The following is a 15,220-nucleotide window of genomic DNA, read 5'->3' on the forward strand; positions in this document are numbered from 1 at the left end:
AGAAACTGCTTCAGCTGGAAAGCTGAATTGCTGAGGTTCTCTCTCCCCAGCCAACTGCTGCAGCGCCCTTTCCAATGTGCTGCAGGCAGATATTAGTAATTTAAGAGAGGTCTCAAAACCCACCCGCCTGCCCAAAATTCTGCTCCTGGAGCTGTTGGTGAAGAGGAAGATGGAACCCTACTTTTATGCTGGCTGTATCAAGCAGGGAAAGCCTGAGCCATTTTGGGACCTTGGGAAGAGATGGATGAGGGCTGTCTAAAGAAGAGTCCCAGACAGCTTGCATGCATTGGTTGTTTGTGCTTTGAATCAGTCATGAGAGTCCTTCAGTTGGACCTTCCTGCTCACAATGCACCAAGCCCACCCAGTGAACCTGTGTCCTTCATCTTCCTGTGAGCAAAGGGCTGTTTTCTGACTGTCCACATTTAACTGGAGGAAAATTAATTTTCAGCCTTCTGCAGCACTGTCTAGATAAATGACTGCTGACTTCCTGTTGGCGTTGTTAATTGGAACTCATTGTGGCTTAATGACTAGTGATGCAGTGCGAGGCTTTTATCAGTTGGGCAGCAAGAAACCTGTTTGATAGCTGAAGCCCCAAGCAGAAAAGTATACCAAGGGGTGGGAGATGCCCATCGTAAGTGTACCCATCGTATGTGTAGTTTGGTTGAGACAGTCCATCTGTTGTTCAAAGGGCTTGAATTGAGAGATCTCTCTTTACCAGCTAGTTTTGCAAAGTCTCTTGTTTCACACACAAATGGTTACTAGAACAACTCTCTCTCTCACACTCTCTCTCTCACACAAACAGAGCATGCAAAGTGCTTGTGTGTCCTGTCTTTGTGGCTGGTGAATCCAACTTACCTTGTGTGTCCTGAGACCCCTCCCCACGTAGCTTTCCCTGGTAGCACTACCTAAGACCTCCAAAGCACTCCAGGACTAGGAGCTGCTACAACAGTGGCCCAGCCAGTTCAAATGCGAGAGCCATATTAATTTGATGATGACCAAACAAACAAACAAAACTGTTTCCAGTGAGCAGATGCATCAGAGACTGAACAGTGTGCCTTCTTGCTGTTTCCTTCATTTCCCCTCTCATGGCACTGAAGCCCCTGACAGGAGTGTCTGTCTGCACTTTTATTGGAGGCGCAGGGGGATGTCCCTTTCTAACTCCCATTGACTGACCAGGTCTAACTTCTTTGGAGTATGTTGATACACCAAAACCCTCTTTCAGAACTACAGTTCTTGCTGCCAAAGATGTGGCATGGCTGTCTCTGGCCTATGGAAGAGAATGATTGGCTGCAGCTGAGGTGTGGAGCTTGTGGCCAAGGTGGGGAAGAGAGATCAGTTAGAGGCAAGTGCAAGAGAGAGACCCCTGAAATGTAGCTGTGTTGTGGAAGGCAAAGCCCACCTTTAAAAACTGACCACTTGCATTGCGAATGGGTTGCACAGATATGACTCTCTCTCTCAGAATTGTATGGAAGAGTTTTAGGCTTGCTGCTCTTTGGGCACACATCCAGTTTGGGCAGTCTCTGTCTCCCTGCTATGAGCTCCTCCTTAGGAGAGCTGGAATGCGGTTACTGCCTGCACAGCTCCGGTTGAAACGTTTCAATAATCCAACCCTGTTTTGTTCCATAAGCCTTTTCTCATATAGTGTTGGCCTTCCCCAACCTTAGTGAAGGAGCTGCTATGAAGCTTGGGGGTACTTGTGGGTCCATTGTTGTAGCTTGAGGCTCAGGTGGTGCAGAGTGCCTTCTATCAGCTTCGGTTGGTAGCCCAACTGCACCCCTATCTGGACAGGGATAGTCTAACTTCTGTCATCCATGCTACGATAACCTCTAGGTTAGATTACTGCAATGTCTTATACATGGGGCTGCCTCTGAAGACGTTTTGGAAACTTGAGCTGGTGCAGAATTCAGAAGCCAGGTTGCTTACTGGAGCATATAACCCCCATTCTGGCCTGACTACACTGGCTGCCAATTAGTTTCCGGCCCTATTCAAAATGATGGTTTTGACCTATAAAACCTTAAATGGCTCAGGACCGCAATACATCAAGGATCGCTTTGCCCCATATGAACCAACCTACGGTCATCATCTGAGGCCCTTCTTTGTGTGCCTCCTCAGTGAGAGGCTCGGAGGGGGGCAATGGGCCTTTTCTGTGGTGACTCCCCACTTGTGAAATGCTTTCCCCAGGGAGGATTGCCTGGCACCTTCACTACATATCTTTCCGTTCCAGGCAAAAACATTCCTCTTCTTCTAGGCCTTTGGCTAATTAAACAATCTATGGCCTTTTAAACTATGTGTGGGGCAAGTATTGTTATTGTTTGTTATTATGATGTGTTTTTGTGGTTTTATATTGTAAACCAGACTGTGATCTTCAGATGAATGGCAATATAGACATAATGATGATGATGTATTTTATCTGTACATCAGTTTATCAAAGCCCAACATTCTTCTTTGGTTTCTTGTGGGAAGCCCAGTCACCACTAAGCAAAAAAAGTAAATGTGTGACTTAATGCTAGATTTCTGCTAATGGGATACTCTAACCTAGGGATCAGGAATATCTGTGGAGGCCCTTCAGATGTTGTTGTGGAGTTCCCATCACCTCTGACCATTGGCCATTCTGACTGGGACTGGTGGAATTGTGGGGTGGGGGGTGGGGAGTCCAGCAACATCTATAAGGCCCCCACAGGCTTCACACCTGTGTGTTTAAAAAGTAACTTTGCTTTTTGGAGTCTTGTGGCAGTCAGTAGAAGCCACACTTGGTTTCTCCAGTGGTCAGATCCTAATGAGCCTGGTGGTGTGTGTTCTGCAGCTGTTACCATAAGGGAGTAAGATTTGTTATGTAGAGACCTTGTGGGAGGTGGGCTTGCATTGTGTGCAGCCAAGCCTTGCGGGGTTGTAGGAGCTTAACGGGGTTTTCCTGATATTTACATGCATCCTGGGGATGTTCAGAAGTGGAATGGCTCCCCTCCATGTGCTGAGGCGGGTGTGGCTGGTGATGGCTCCCTCTCTCGCCAGTTCCTCAGCAGCCTCTTGCTGTTGTCTTGCAGAGTGTGAGCACTTAATCCGCCACATGCTGGTGCTGGAACCGAGCAGGCGGCTCTCCATGGAGCAGATCTGCAAACACAAGTGGATGAAGCTTGGGGAGGTGGATACGGAGTTCGACACGGTGAGCCAGCACAACTCTCCTTCCTTGGTGGCTCTCCATCCAGGCAGTTTACTTGCCTCCTTTGTCTTTGTTTCCCCGAGGAGTTCAGCATCTCTCAGCTCTTCCTTCCCTAGGAGGTTGCTTGGGAGATGGAATTGAGATGCGTTTTCCCAGCCAGTCTGTGACCAGCTAGCCCCAAACCTTTAACAGCTCTTGTGCTTTTCCTTGTTGTGAAAGCTACAGCCGTTGAAATGCTCTGTTCTTTCCAGTTAATAGCTGAATGTCAGCACTTGAAGGTTGAGAGGCAGATGGAACCATTGAATGAAGATGTGCTGCTTGCCATGGCCGAGATGGGGCTGGACAAGGAGCGCACCCTCCAGGTACTGGCTGTCTCCAGGAATTCTGGGGTAGAGGTAGAGCGGTTTGCCTTTGGTATGAGGCTGATCATTTTGTTGTTTCCTTCCTTTGCCAGTCATTAAGGACAGATGCTTACGATCACTACAGTGCAATCTACAGTCTGCTCTGTGACCGTCTGAAGAGGCATAAGAACTTGCGCATTGCCACCCTGCCCAGCCTCCCACGGACCATGGCCTTCCCAGCACAAGCCAGCATCCAGGTTAGTCTTCTGTGAGGTGCAGCTCTGTTGCTTTCAGATTAACTTACACAATGGGGCAGTTCCAGAGGGTGCCTGGCTAGCAGCTTTCACAGTGCAAAACTAGCCTTCATGCAGGGACGATTGCTATTTCTCTGGAAATGACAAACTCTTGTCTGTGTAGGCAGATGGCCTTTTAAAAATATTTCGGGGTTCGTTACTTTGAGAAGGTGACTGACAGGGCTGCCTTCAGCATCCCCACAGGTGCCCACTCAGCCTTTCTCTTCCACCTTGGGCAGCTACTTCCGTTGCTGAGCGGCAGGAGGGTCCCACAGTAGATTATTTTAATTTCTCACCCATAATATGTCAAGGCCTGCAATATAAATACAGCAATTTAAAATACAATATTAAAAACAGCTTAAAATAAATCATAGTAATAAGAATTAGGAGTGTCCCTGAAATATAAATATGGTCTCAAAGGCCAGGGTAAATATCTGCCTCTGGTGGTAGCGGCTAAGCAAGAGGAATGGGGCTGGGTTTTCCATGGGCTTTCTACATTTGGTGTTCACAGTTTGGTTTTGTGTCTGCTTTGCAGGCAGAGCAGGCGGGCAACCCAGTGAGCATCAGTGTCCCACAAGTGCAGCTCATCAACCCCGAGAACCAAATAGTGGAGGTAAGTTGTTTTTCTCTTCCAGGACCTCCCCTTGCTAGTCACAGATGCTTCTGCATTTCTCCCCACAAACCACCTTACGGCATGTGTTTCTGCCCTAGACTGATGGAGCAATGACTCTGGATAGCGACGAAGGCGAAGAGCCGTCCCCTGAAGCCCTGGTCCGCTACCTCTCCATGAGGAGGCACACGGTGGGAGTGGCTGATCCTCGGTGAGTTTTGCCGCCTGCTGCTTTTTACAAACAATCCCAGAGCCATCAAAGGGTGTTGCAAATTTCCCTCTGGTATTGCAGCCCTCTGTTCTAAGAGGGACCTGGCTCCTGTCTCAACTTAGTGGCAGGTGTCACCTCTGTAGTGACACATTATCTGACAAGTTTGGCCTGGAAAATGCTGGCCTCCCTTCTGCTGCTCCTAAGTGGTGGGAAACAAACCAGCAGCCCAGAATGTGAGCAGAGAAGCAGGGTTGCCTGGACCGTCTCCTGAGTTATTGTGCATGTGTTTGCAGCACGGAGGTGATGGAGGATCTCCAGAAGCTGCTACCTTGTTTCCCACGCATCGCACCTCAGGCCCCCTTCCTGCAGGTGGCTCCCAACATGAACATGGCAGCCAACATGCTTCCGATGCAACACCTGCAACCAACTGGTCAGTTAGAGTACAAGGTATGGCAAAGGAAACACTTTGGGAACTCTGAGCATCAGTCCCCATTCCTGTGAGATTACCAGCTACCATGGCTTCATGAGCCTGTTGAATTGGACCTAAAACCAAATTAAGAAGACACCCACCTTCCTTCCCTCTCACCCACCCACCCACCCACCCAGCTGTATGACATGGAGACCCAAGTCATCACTGTCCTGTCTGCCAATCTAAGGGGATGAAGTCTCCACTGCTATTTCAGTGCCTGCTTTTGTGTGATCATGGTTCTCCCATGCCCATCAGACCCTGCTGTTTCTCCTGACTCTTGAGGTATGCAGCCAGGGTTTGGTAGAGATGCAGAATTTTCTTGCAGGAGCAGTCCTTGCTGCAGCCCCCAACTTTGCAATTGCTGAACGGAATGGGACCCCTTGGACGGAGGGCGTCAGATGGAGGAGCCAATATCCAGTTGCACGCACAACAGCTCTTGAAGCGTCCCCGGGGCCCTTCTCCACTTGTTACAATGACACCAGTAAGTAACTGAAAGATGAGTGGGGTGGGGTGGGGTGGGGTGGGGGTGTTCTGGCACAGCACTGTGCCCACTTTTCACAGTATTTCACAGCTTCATGGATATGGACCAAGTGATTGCATTCTGCTTCTTCTGGGCTTACTCATGGCAGATAAAAGTGGTGGCCCTGCCGCATGCAGAGTGCCTCTCTTAGCTGGCCTTTCACCCTTGCTGGTGTAGCATGCATCTTCTGGAACTCAGTTTTTCTCCCTAGTTTTCCTACTGGCCCTTTCCCCACCTGAGACTGCCTGGCTTGCCATGGGTTTTTTTGGGGGGTGGGGTGGACAGGATCAAGTGCATATGACGAGATGGTGTTTCTCAGATCCATGGCCTAACTCCCTATTCCTTCTGAAGGAGTCCTCTTTTTAAAAACAAACCCTATAAAACCTGTTTAGGAAATGAGGCCAAGGCAGACTTTTTATTGAGACATTCATTGACACAAACTAAGCAGCCCTGCCAAGCATGTCCTTTGGACTTAAGGGGCATCAGGATGTGTCTCGCTTGGGGAAGAGCTCGGCCTCTTTTTCTTAGTTCAGAATCTTTCTTGGGGTATCTTTTTCTTCTGTGGAAGCAATGAACTTCAGGTGGGGCTGGCTCTGGAGTGGGAGTGTGTGGGGAATGGTGCCAAGTGTGGAGTACCTGGGTGTGTAAAAACCTTTCTGCAGAGCCAAGCCCCCTTCCCTTTCTTGTCCTTCCAGGCAGTGCCCGCCGTGACCCCTGTGGATGAGGAGAGCTCGGATGGAGAGCCAGATCAAGAAGCTGTGCAGAGGTAACATTGCTCCTGCTGCTGCTGCTGCTGGTGGTGTTGCTGTCTTCGGAGGCACCCTCTGGTGCCTGGCAGTTGCTTTAGCCATAGCTAGGCAGCAGGTTGGCTTGTGGTTTCTGCTTTGCCTCTGCTTCTCTGGGAACTGGTGTTTCATGTGGACTCTGCTGCAGCTGTGACCTGCTCCTGCTCCCTCCCCTGGTCTTCCCACTAACCTCCCTGGGTAGGTGGATCTTCTGGTATTTGGGGCCTCAGCTGTTAGTATAGCTCTTGGAAGAAGATGCCTACAGTTGACGCCCTGGCTACATCTGATCTCGCTGATGGGGGTCCAAAATGGTCAACTACAATGCTGCTGCTGAAGCCGTTTGCTTTAGCATGCTTCTTTTGATGCTCCTTGTAGCCTGTGTCCCAAGGAAAGTCTTGCAGGCTGCCTTGGTAGCAGCTGTGAACAGCATCTACCAAGTAGCTTGCTATTTAAACAGCAGCCTTCCTGATTTCCAGGCAACTACCTTTGCTTGTAAAGAGCTCAGAGTTTGCCTGGAAAAGATGCCTCCTTGAAGATTGGGGTATCCTTTCCCCTTTAGAGACAGAAGAAGGCAGACAGAAACTGGGTATAAAGGTTGGTTGGTGAGGCAGTTGACGCTTTTTTAAAGGAATGAAATATCCATGGAGGATTCTATCAGGGATAGCTGTGGTTCCTTATTCCATGTATCTGGGGGAGGCTTTCTAGTGGTTCCTCTTTCCCCTCTTCAAAGCTCTTGGGAATGTAGTGTCCTCTCCATTCCTAGTGTCTATTCTCCAGCACCCTCACTACTTTGGTGAACAGCAGTCATTGTATGATGGGGCAGAGCTGTGGTATGTAAATCAGATGAGACTGCCTTTGGGGCATGAAATCTGACTCTGTGTGATATCCTTTATAATGGCTCATGGAACTTATTTTTGCTGAGTTGATACAGTAGTTCCTCTAGCCTGGAGTAGTCTAGCTGGCAATGCATCTAGAGCCCAGCTTATTGGTTCATGGAGGTCTTTGCCTCTGTTCCCTTAACTGGAGACTCTGGTCACTGGACTAGGATTCTTTTCATACATACACCTGTCTGCCTGAATCTGTGTTTAAACCGAGACCACTGCAGCTCAATATTTGCCAACTTTGACCAGTCATGGCTTTCCAGGATCTTGGGCAGAAAAGTCTCCTTCCCATGATCTGTTTCTCAAGAAATGGAATAGGAGATGCTGTACATGGAACTTGGAGCTCCTCCATGGCAGACAGGTGCTTTGCCCGTGAACTATGTCCCCTCCCCATTGCCTTTGGGCTAGGACAGATGTCAGTCTTGCTGGGCAGGTTAATGGAATCAACATACTTGAGTCAAATCCCTTCACATACTGGGATGAGACTACGTGGCTAGAGAATATGGTGTTGCCTGCCTTCCCACTTAGCGTTGGCTGTCACACCATGCCACGGGCTGCCACGTCTCAAGAGTCAACATCCTTCCTGCAGGGGTGGGTGCAAATATTGACCTTCATAGAACGGTGTTAGCTGTTGTGCTTGCAGAACCTTGGAGGGGACCCATGGGCTGGCCTCTCGCCTCCTGCCCTGGGTTTGTTTGAGGTCCCTGACCTTGAATTGCAGCTCGTTGTTCTCTCTACCCCTCCAAAACTGCTTGAAGTTGTTAAGGGAAAGATTGGTCTCTGGGATATAGAAATGAAACACTGTTAGCAAGTGGCAGATTTAGAGCTCTTCAGGAAATGACCTGATCTCCACCTGAGATGCTGGCTTGTTCCCACAGCACTAACTCTTCTCCATCCTCTTAACTCTGCTTTCCTCCTGTGTGGTGGTGGTGGCAAATAGCTTTAATTGCTGCTCCTCTTTGGTCACAACATAATTGGCATCAAAATATCTGAAGTTTGTACAAGTATACTATAGCCAAAGCTCACCGGCTTCCCTGAAGAAAGTTCCTCACTTGCCTTTTAAGTTGGCTTTGATAAATGGATTCTACACTCTCAGCAATGAAATTAGGAGAGAACTCAGGAAGCCATGTTGTAGGTTACTCATCTGAGAGCCCTGTAAAAGCTGGTCCCTAGCACAGATCCAGGAATTGTGGGGGTGGCACCCCCCAACTTTCCCTTCCCTGGAGGCAAGTGAGCCTTTCAGAGGCCCAGGATGCCCTTATGTCTAACTTTTGCTGAACCATGGCAGCTTTTGCATACATGACCTGAACAATTCCCTTTGTCAAAACAAAACAAATTTCCTTCCAGTAGCACCTTAAAGACCAACTAAGTTAGTTCTTGGTATGAGCTTTCGTGTGCATGCACACTTCTTCAGATACGAAGAAGTGTGCATGCACACGAAAGCTCATACCAAGAACTAACTTAGTTGGTCTTTAAGGTGCTACTGGAAGGAAATTTGTTTTGTTTTGACTATGGCAGACCAACACGGCTACCTATCTGTAACCAGTTCCCTTTGTGTTGGACATCCCCTTATTCTCTCCTCTTCTTGTCCAGGTGCACCTGGAAGTGCCCAAGAACAGAGTCTAGGTGGCGCTCTTGATGCTTCCTTCTAGCATTGCTTAGGCCAAGTGCTGCAATGGTTGGATGGCCAGAGGGCCCCTGCTCCTTTAAGAGTGGCACAAACGAAACCCTTGTCACATCCATCATTTTCCCCACCTCGCCATGTTCAGAAAGGCTGCACCAGTGGAAATTCTCCCCTCTGGGTAACTCTTAAAGTCTGAGGGGACTTGCCCCGTGTGCAGTATTCCTGCTGCGTGAGGCCTTGACTTCTGCTTGGGAGTCCTGTGTCAGAATGAGCTGCCTGTTTCTCCAGGAAGCTCGTTAGCTTCATTGGCCCAGTGCCAGCATCAAGATAGCACCTTCTCCCACAGTCCCCTTTTCCGGCAAAAAGGGAGCCCTCCTCCTTACACCTGCTGCAACCTTCTGAGCCTGCTCTTAACCTCCACCAATGCTTTGCTTGGGTTTTCTGTAGGCTGGCATTTCTGCTTTCTCCAGAGTTTCCCTGGGCCCCAAAAGGGCGGTCTTTCTCCCATTCCCATTAAAGAAACTCTTTTGAGAAAGCTGGGTGGTGGGTGCCTCCACTGCCTCGCTGTCCCCTCTCTCCACCCCCTTCGCTCCCTCTTTGGAGCATTCCAGGCACAGCCCTCACCCCTCCCTCTCACCAAATGTGCTCCTGCTTGTTGCAGATACTTGGCCAATAGGTCAAAAAGGCACACACTGGCAATGACCAACCCCACTGCGGAAATCCCGCCCGACTTGCAGAGGCAGCTAGGACAGCAGCCCTTCCGCTCCCGGGCATCACACCTGGCACCCGACCAGCACCGGTGAGTAGGTGGCACCGGCCGCTTGGGCAGTTCTGCACCAGGGAACCTGTCCTGGGCAGAATGGCACCCCCTAGCAGAAAAAAAGAAAAAGGCTTTTTTTGATCAGGCACTTGAAGGGGCTTTCCAGACCCTCTACATGCAGGAGAGGATTAGACAGGAGGCAGCTGTCGCTCAGGCCTGGGCATGGCATAGCAAGGGTGGGGCGCTTTGTTACTCTGTTGGGGAGCAGGAAACCTCTGTAAGAAAGGATGTGTCACAGCTGTTTCTGTCTGACCAATTGGCTTGGCTGGAAGAACAACCCAAAACTCCACTTTACCCCATTTGTTGGAGGGGTGAATCAGCAGTGGAAGTTAGTTGAGAGCGTGCCGGCAGCTCCTCCTCCTGCCCCCCCCCCCCCGGACAAAGCTCTCAACTTGGCTCTCTTTCACATCATATGAGCATTGACCACGTACATAGTTGCAGGATTGTTACCCTGGGGGACGGGTTCACACAGCATCGTTTGAGTGACCTGAGGCTGTTGGAATAGTCTGATAGAGGTATGGGCTGCTACCTCACCATAGCAGCCCTTAGAGGAGAATCTTTGAACCTTGTTTGTGTCAACAGCTCTGTCATGGGATTGGCACCACCAGAACTGTATGTGTTTGCCTGCAATGTTTCCTCGCTAAAATTCCAGGGGAGGGGGGGGTGGCTCTGTGGCAGAGGAACAAGTGCGACCTTTGACTGTTGCGAAATGGGCTCTACATGATATCACACACACACACACACACACACACACACACACACACCTGGACTCCTGTTGCAAGTCTGTCCACATATAAGCCATAGCCCTTCATCCCCTCCCACCCTGCTGTCCTCCTGTCCCTTTAGTCCTAGGTGTGAGCTGCCGCCGCCGAGCCCCTTCCCTGACCCACCTTGCTGCAGCTTGCAAGCCTGTTTTGTAATTGTCGTCAGGATAGCTTCTGAGCCGAGCAGGGACATCGCCAGCTGGAACAGTTGAACTCTGAGCTGGCTGAGGCCATGCTGGCGCCACGCTGGAACCTGAGGAAAGCAAAGATAAGCTGTGCTGGCCCTGGGTAACTCCTGGTTAAGCTCTGTTGCAGGACAGGAGCACAGTCCTGTGTGACTCTGACAGGGACATCATGGGGCTGAGTAAAGAGAATTCTTTGGTGGAGGCAGCTCTGGGCCCAGCATCTCCCTCCGCCCCGCCTCTCAATGTGTTTCCCAGGTGCCCAGTTCCTCCTGCTGGCTCAAGGAAGACCACTGCAGGTCTCTCTCCTGGCACACCTGCCCTTCTCCAGAACTTACACCAGGGAAGGTGGGAAAGAGATAAGAGCTCTTTCTGCAGCTCTCTTGGCTCCAGGTGACTTCAAGGCCTGAGTAGCTAATCACTATAGATTTTGGTGTTGGCACGTAAACAGGCTCTTCTTTAATCCACCAATGATTCAGTGTCAAAGCCCCTTTCCAGCCACCCACGACTGGCACAGCATTGCAAGGAAATGGTTGCTGTTTCCCTTGAAGTTCATTTAACTGGTTGGCGGTGGCGTCAGAAGTGGGTTTCCTAGGCAGGGCACATGGGTGAGAATGAAATGCAACCAGCTCTGGAGATGCTGAGAGTCACTTCACCCTGGAACATGGCCAGTGGAAAATCCTTTGTTTCAGCAAGGCTGCATCTTGTCTGATGCCTACCAGAGCCATGATTTATATAGGCTGGGCTGAGCAGCCGGAGGCCTGCTGCTCCTTGGGAACCACCTCCTCTGCTGGAACATAGTTGGAAACGGCACTGCAGAGCCCATCTCTGCTGTCCACCTTCCTGGGCTGCCACCCCAAGACAATTTGCTTGGATCCAATGTTGTGGTTGGGAGTGGAGAGGTGGGACTTGTTTGGCGCTGCTTAATTCCTAACGAGACCATGTGACCTGCACTGAGCTATTTGGAGGAAAGGCGGGATGTAAATAAGTCAGGGAGGGGGTTGTATACTCTGCACATGCTCACCCTACATTCTACAGTAAGCCATTTCTGTCAATCTCTTGCTTACATATAAAGAAGGGCAAGCCTAGCAGGGCTTTGCAGCAGGGAAGGCAGAGGCTGTGGACCTGCAAACCCATTTCCTCCTTCTAAATTTCTTTAGCGCGGGGCATCTGTGAGCAATGCAGCTAGAACCTGGGCCAGATGTGCTTATTGGGGAAGAAAGGATTCTACTGAAGCCAGGCTCCCTCTGAGGTGGAGTCCTTTGCTGTCCTTTGACCTTTGGCTGGCACTACCCTCCCAGCCATCATATTTTCATGTAATATACTGTCAGCAAAAGGGCAAGAGTGATAAGAGGGGGAGAGAGACAAGTGGCAGGCAGCATGCCGGTTGAGAGGATCTTCGAGCCTGCAGTGTTTAGGGAACTCTGGGTCTTCTCGCTGCTTAGTCATCATAGGCTGCCTTTCTCAAGTCTGTTGATACTGTGAACCAGCTGGGTAACCAGAATGATCAAGGGAGAGGAGCAACACCCCTATGAGGAAAAGTTACAGCATCTGGGGCATTTTAGTTGAGAGAAAAGGGGAGCACACGATAGAGGTGAAGAAGGTGAGGCACAGTGTGGAGAAGGCGAACAGAGAGAGGTTTTCCCCTCTCTCTCGAAATACTAGGACTCTCTGATATTCATTAAAGCTGAATGTTGGAAGAGAAGACTCAGGAGAGATGAAAGAAAGAACTTCTTCACACAGCACATAGTTAAGTTATAGAATTGACTCCTGCAGGAAGCAGTGATGGCTACCAACTTGGATGGCTTTAAAATAGGATTAGACAAATTCATGGAGGAGGGGGATACTGTCAATGGCTACCAGCCACAATGGTTATCTTCTGCATCCAGCTGGAAATCACAGCAGGGGAGAGGCTCCTGGGCTTGGGTCCTGCTTGTGGGTTCCCCACAGGCATGTAGGCACCGTGAGAACAGGATGCTGGACTAGATGGGTCACAGGCCTGTTCTTCAAGCAGGCTTTTCTAATGTTCCTCTGTTCTTATTTGGCTGGGACAGCTTTAGTAGTTAGCCGAGGCCTCCCCATCTGGGACACGATCCCCTGCTCTTGGCACTCTCTGGTGCTATGATTCAGCAGCTTGCCAATGACGCCCTTTTATTTGTGCAGGATAATGCAGGTCCTCCAGTGGCTAATGTCAGGGAGCAAAAATCTGAGGCCCTGGGAGCTGGAAGATCTGCTGAGTGTCCCACATGGTTTGAGAACTGATGGGTGCTGGAGCAGAGCCACTCATTCCTGCTTCTAGGGTTGAAGGCGCCCCAGGACGCCACACTTCCAATCTCTTTTGCGCACAGAGCAAGTTGGCAAGTTCCTTTGCCCAAACTGTGAGGGGTGGGGGCAGAACATGGCCAGGCTGCTGGGAACATGGCTTTGCTTAAGCTGGTGCCTCTAATCCCACCTTTCTGTCTCCATGCATGCACAGCTATGTCTATAAAGACTCCAACACTCTGCACCTCCCCACGGAGCGCTTTTCTCCGGTCCGCCGTTTCTCAGACGGGGCTGCCAGCATCCAGGCGTTCAAGGCCCAGCTGGAGAAGATGGGCAACCACAGCAGCATCAAGCAGCTGCAGCAGGTACTGAGAGGGGAGAGCAAGGGTGGAAACCAAGCCAGGCAAGAAAGGGAGCAGCATGGGCCAGCAATCCAGGCTCCTGGCAGAACTGAGCTCTGCAGCTCCCAGGAAAAGCTTCCTTTCTTGTTCAACCTCCAGCCACTTTTCACCTAGCATCCCACCATTGTTCATTGCATCCTCCCTGTAACTTGCTCTTAGGCCAGGTTGAATAATAGCTTTGTCTCCTGCTCTGCGACAAATGTAAAGCAGGGGCTAGGAAGTCCTTGCAACACTAGAGCAGCTCCCAGTGTCTTGTAGAAAAAGATGTGATGGTGAATAAGATGCTCCCCAGGACCAGCCCTTGAGATTGTTGTGGTGGGGAGGGAACACTCCAAGTCACTGAAGCAATGAGTGGGGCTCATCTGAAAACCAGAGGGAGCCACAGTGGCAAGGCTGCCTGTGAGCCTCCCCTTCCTGCCGCGCCCCCTCTGGCTTTCTTTAGCCAAGAAGCAGCAAAAGGTCACTTGGTGGGTTGTTTCAGGAGTGTGAGCAGCTCCAGAAGATGTATGGGGGCCACATGGACGAGAGGACCCTGGAGAAGACACAGCAGCAGCACATCTTGTACCAGCAGGAACAGCATCAGCAGATCCTTCATCAGCAGATCCAGGTACTGGCACTTCCAAGGAGCATCAGGAGGGCATAAGTGACTGGGATGTCTCTACTCTGGACTGTGCCATGCTAGCCCAGCCCCCTTTAGGACATGGCTCCAGCCCAGTGTTTCCCAAACTTGGGTCCCCAGCTGTTGTTGGACTACAACTCCCATCATCCCTAGCTAGCAGGACCAATGGTCAGGGATGATGGGAACTGTAGTCCAAAACCCCCTGGAGACCCAAGTTTGGGAAACTGCTCTAACCCAATGCAGAAGGTTCAGTTCCCAGCAGCATCTCCAGGTTGGGCTGGGAGCGATTCCTGTTGAAAACAGGCGCTGCCAGTCAGTGCATAAAAGAGACTGAGCTAGGTGGACCAAAGGTCTAACTCAATAGGAGTCAACTTCCTGTGCCTCCCCCCACCCGACACCCATGAGCATGTCTGTGTCAAGTGAAAACTCTGTCTTGTCAGCTCAAGCGCTTCCACTGTGGTTCATTAAGGTGGGTGGGAGAGAGACAGAGACAGAGAGAGAGAGAGAGAGAGAGAGAGAGAGAGAGAGAGAGAGAGAGAGTTGTCTAGTGCTGAAATGCTCCTCCCTGTTGGTCAGTATCAGGAACACAGGAAGCTGCCTTACAGCAATTCAGAATATTGGTCCATCTAGCAGAGTATTATCTACACTGGCTGGTAGAGGGTTACCAGGGTTTCAGGCAAGGATCTTTACCAGCTTTAGCTGGAGATGCTGTGCTGCCAGAGATTGAACCAACTCTTCCCTCATTTGGAAAGAAAGATAGGGCAACCTGGAGAGTTGCAGTTCCTTCCCAGGTAGTCCTTCTGCCCTTTCAGCTCTCCACCTCCCCCCCTCCAGTCAGCAACAGCATGCTCCAGAGCCAGTAAGCGTCAGCAGCATCTCTCTCCGTTCCTGAGCTTCAGCTGCCAGCCCTTTGGGCCAATGTCCGACAGGTTGCTTTCTCTGAGGCAGCCAGGAGGAGAGTTGCTTGAACGCCTTGGCATAGCTTGGCTCCATGGGGCTGCTTTGCCCCCATTTTGCAGAGTGCTCCCAGAGTGTTCTGCGGATGCCGCTGCTCACCAGTACTCTTCTTTGTTCCCTCTTTCCTGTGTGGTGCGCAGGATTGTGTCCGCCCTCCTCAGCCTTCTCCGCCACTGCAAGCTCCTGGAGAAAGCCAGCCTGCTTTGCTCACTCACCAGCTTCAGAGGTAAGGAACAGCTCCTGCACTTGGTAGGTCTCAAGCCTTCTCCGTGCCTTGCAGGAAAGTGTTGGCACCTTCTTGCTCAAAGGGACCCAGTCTCAGCT

At 50.6% G+C, this 15,220-nt stretch overlaps 1 protein-coding gene across 3 annotated transcripts in view; it reads left to right on the top strand.

Annotated features, from left to right (window-relative positions):
• The window catches only part of SIK3 (SIK family kinase 3), a 93,218-nt gene that overhangs the window by 69,056 nt on the left and 8,942 nt on the right, over positions 1 to 15,220 (top strand). For 2 of the 3 annotated variants that reach the window (XM_081889747.1, XM_081889746.1), the window contains exons 7-18: positions 3,042 to 3,160; positions 3,409 to 3,519; positions 3,612 to 3,755; positions 4,327 to 4,404; positions 4,503 to 4,612; positions 4,906 to 5,059; positions 5,407 to 5,562; positions 6,297 to 6,367; positions 9,553 to 9,690; positions 13,134 to 13,284; positions 13,802 to 13,927; positions 15,037 to 15,122. In XM_081889747.1, coding sequence (XP_081745873.1) covers positions 3,042 to 3,160; positions 3,409 to 3,519; positions 3,612 to 3,755; positions 4,327 to 4,404; positions 4,503 to 4,612; positions 4,906 to 5,059; positions 5,407 to 5,562; positions 6,297 to 6,367; positions 9,553 to 9,690; positions 13,134 to 13,284; positions 13,802 to 13,927; positions 15,037 to 15,122 — 1,444 coding nt within the window. The remainder of the gene's footprint in view (positions 1 to 3,041; positions 3,161 to 3,408; positions 3,520 to 3,611; positions 3,756 to 4,326; positions 4,405 to 4,502; positions 4,613 to 4,905; positions 5,060 to 5,406; positions 5,563 to 6,296; positions 6,368 to 9,552; positions 9,691 to 13,133; positions 13,285 to 13,801; positions 13,928 to 15,036; positions 15,123 to 15,220) is intronic. The other variant, XM_081889748.1, reaches the window with a different exon arrangement.

The sequence above is a fragment of the Podarcis melisellensis genome (genome assembly GCF_964234715.1).
Source record: "Podarcis melisellensis genome assembly, chromosome: 15".
NCBI lineage: Eukaryota > Metazoa > Chordata > Lepidosauria > Squamata > Lacertidae > Podarcis > Podarcis melisellensis.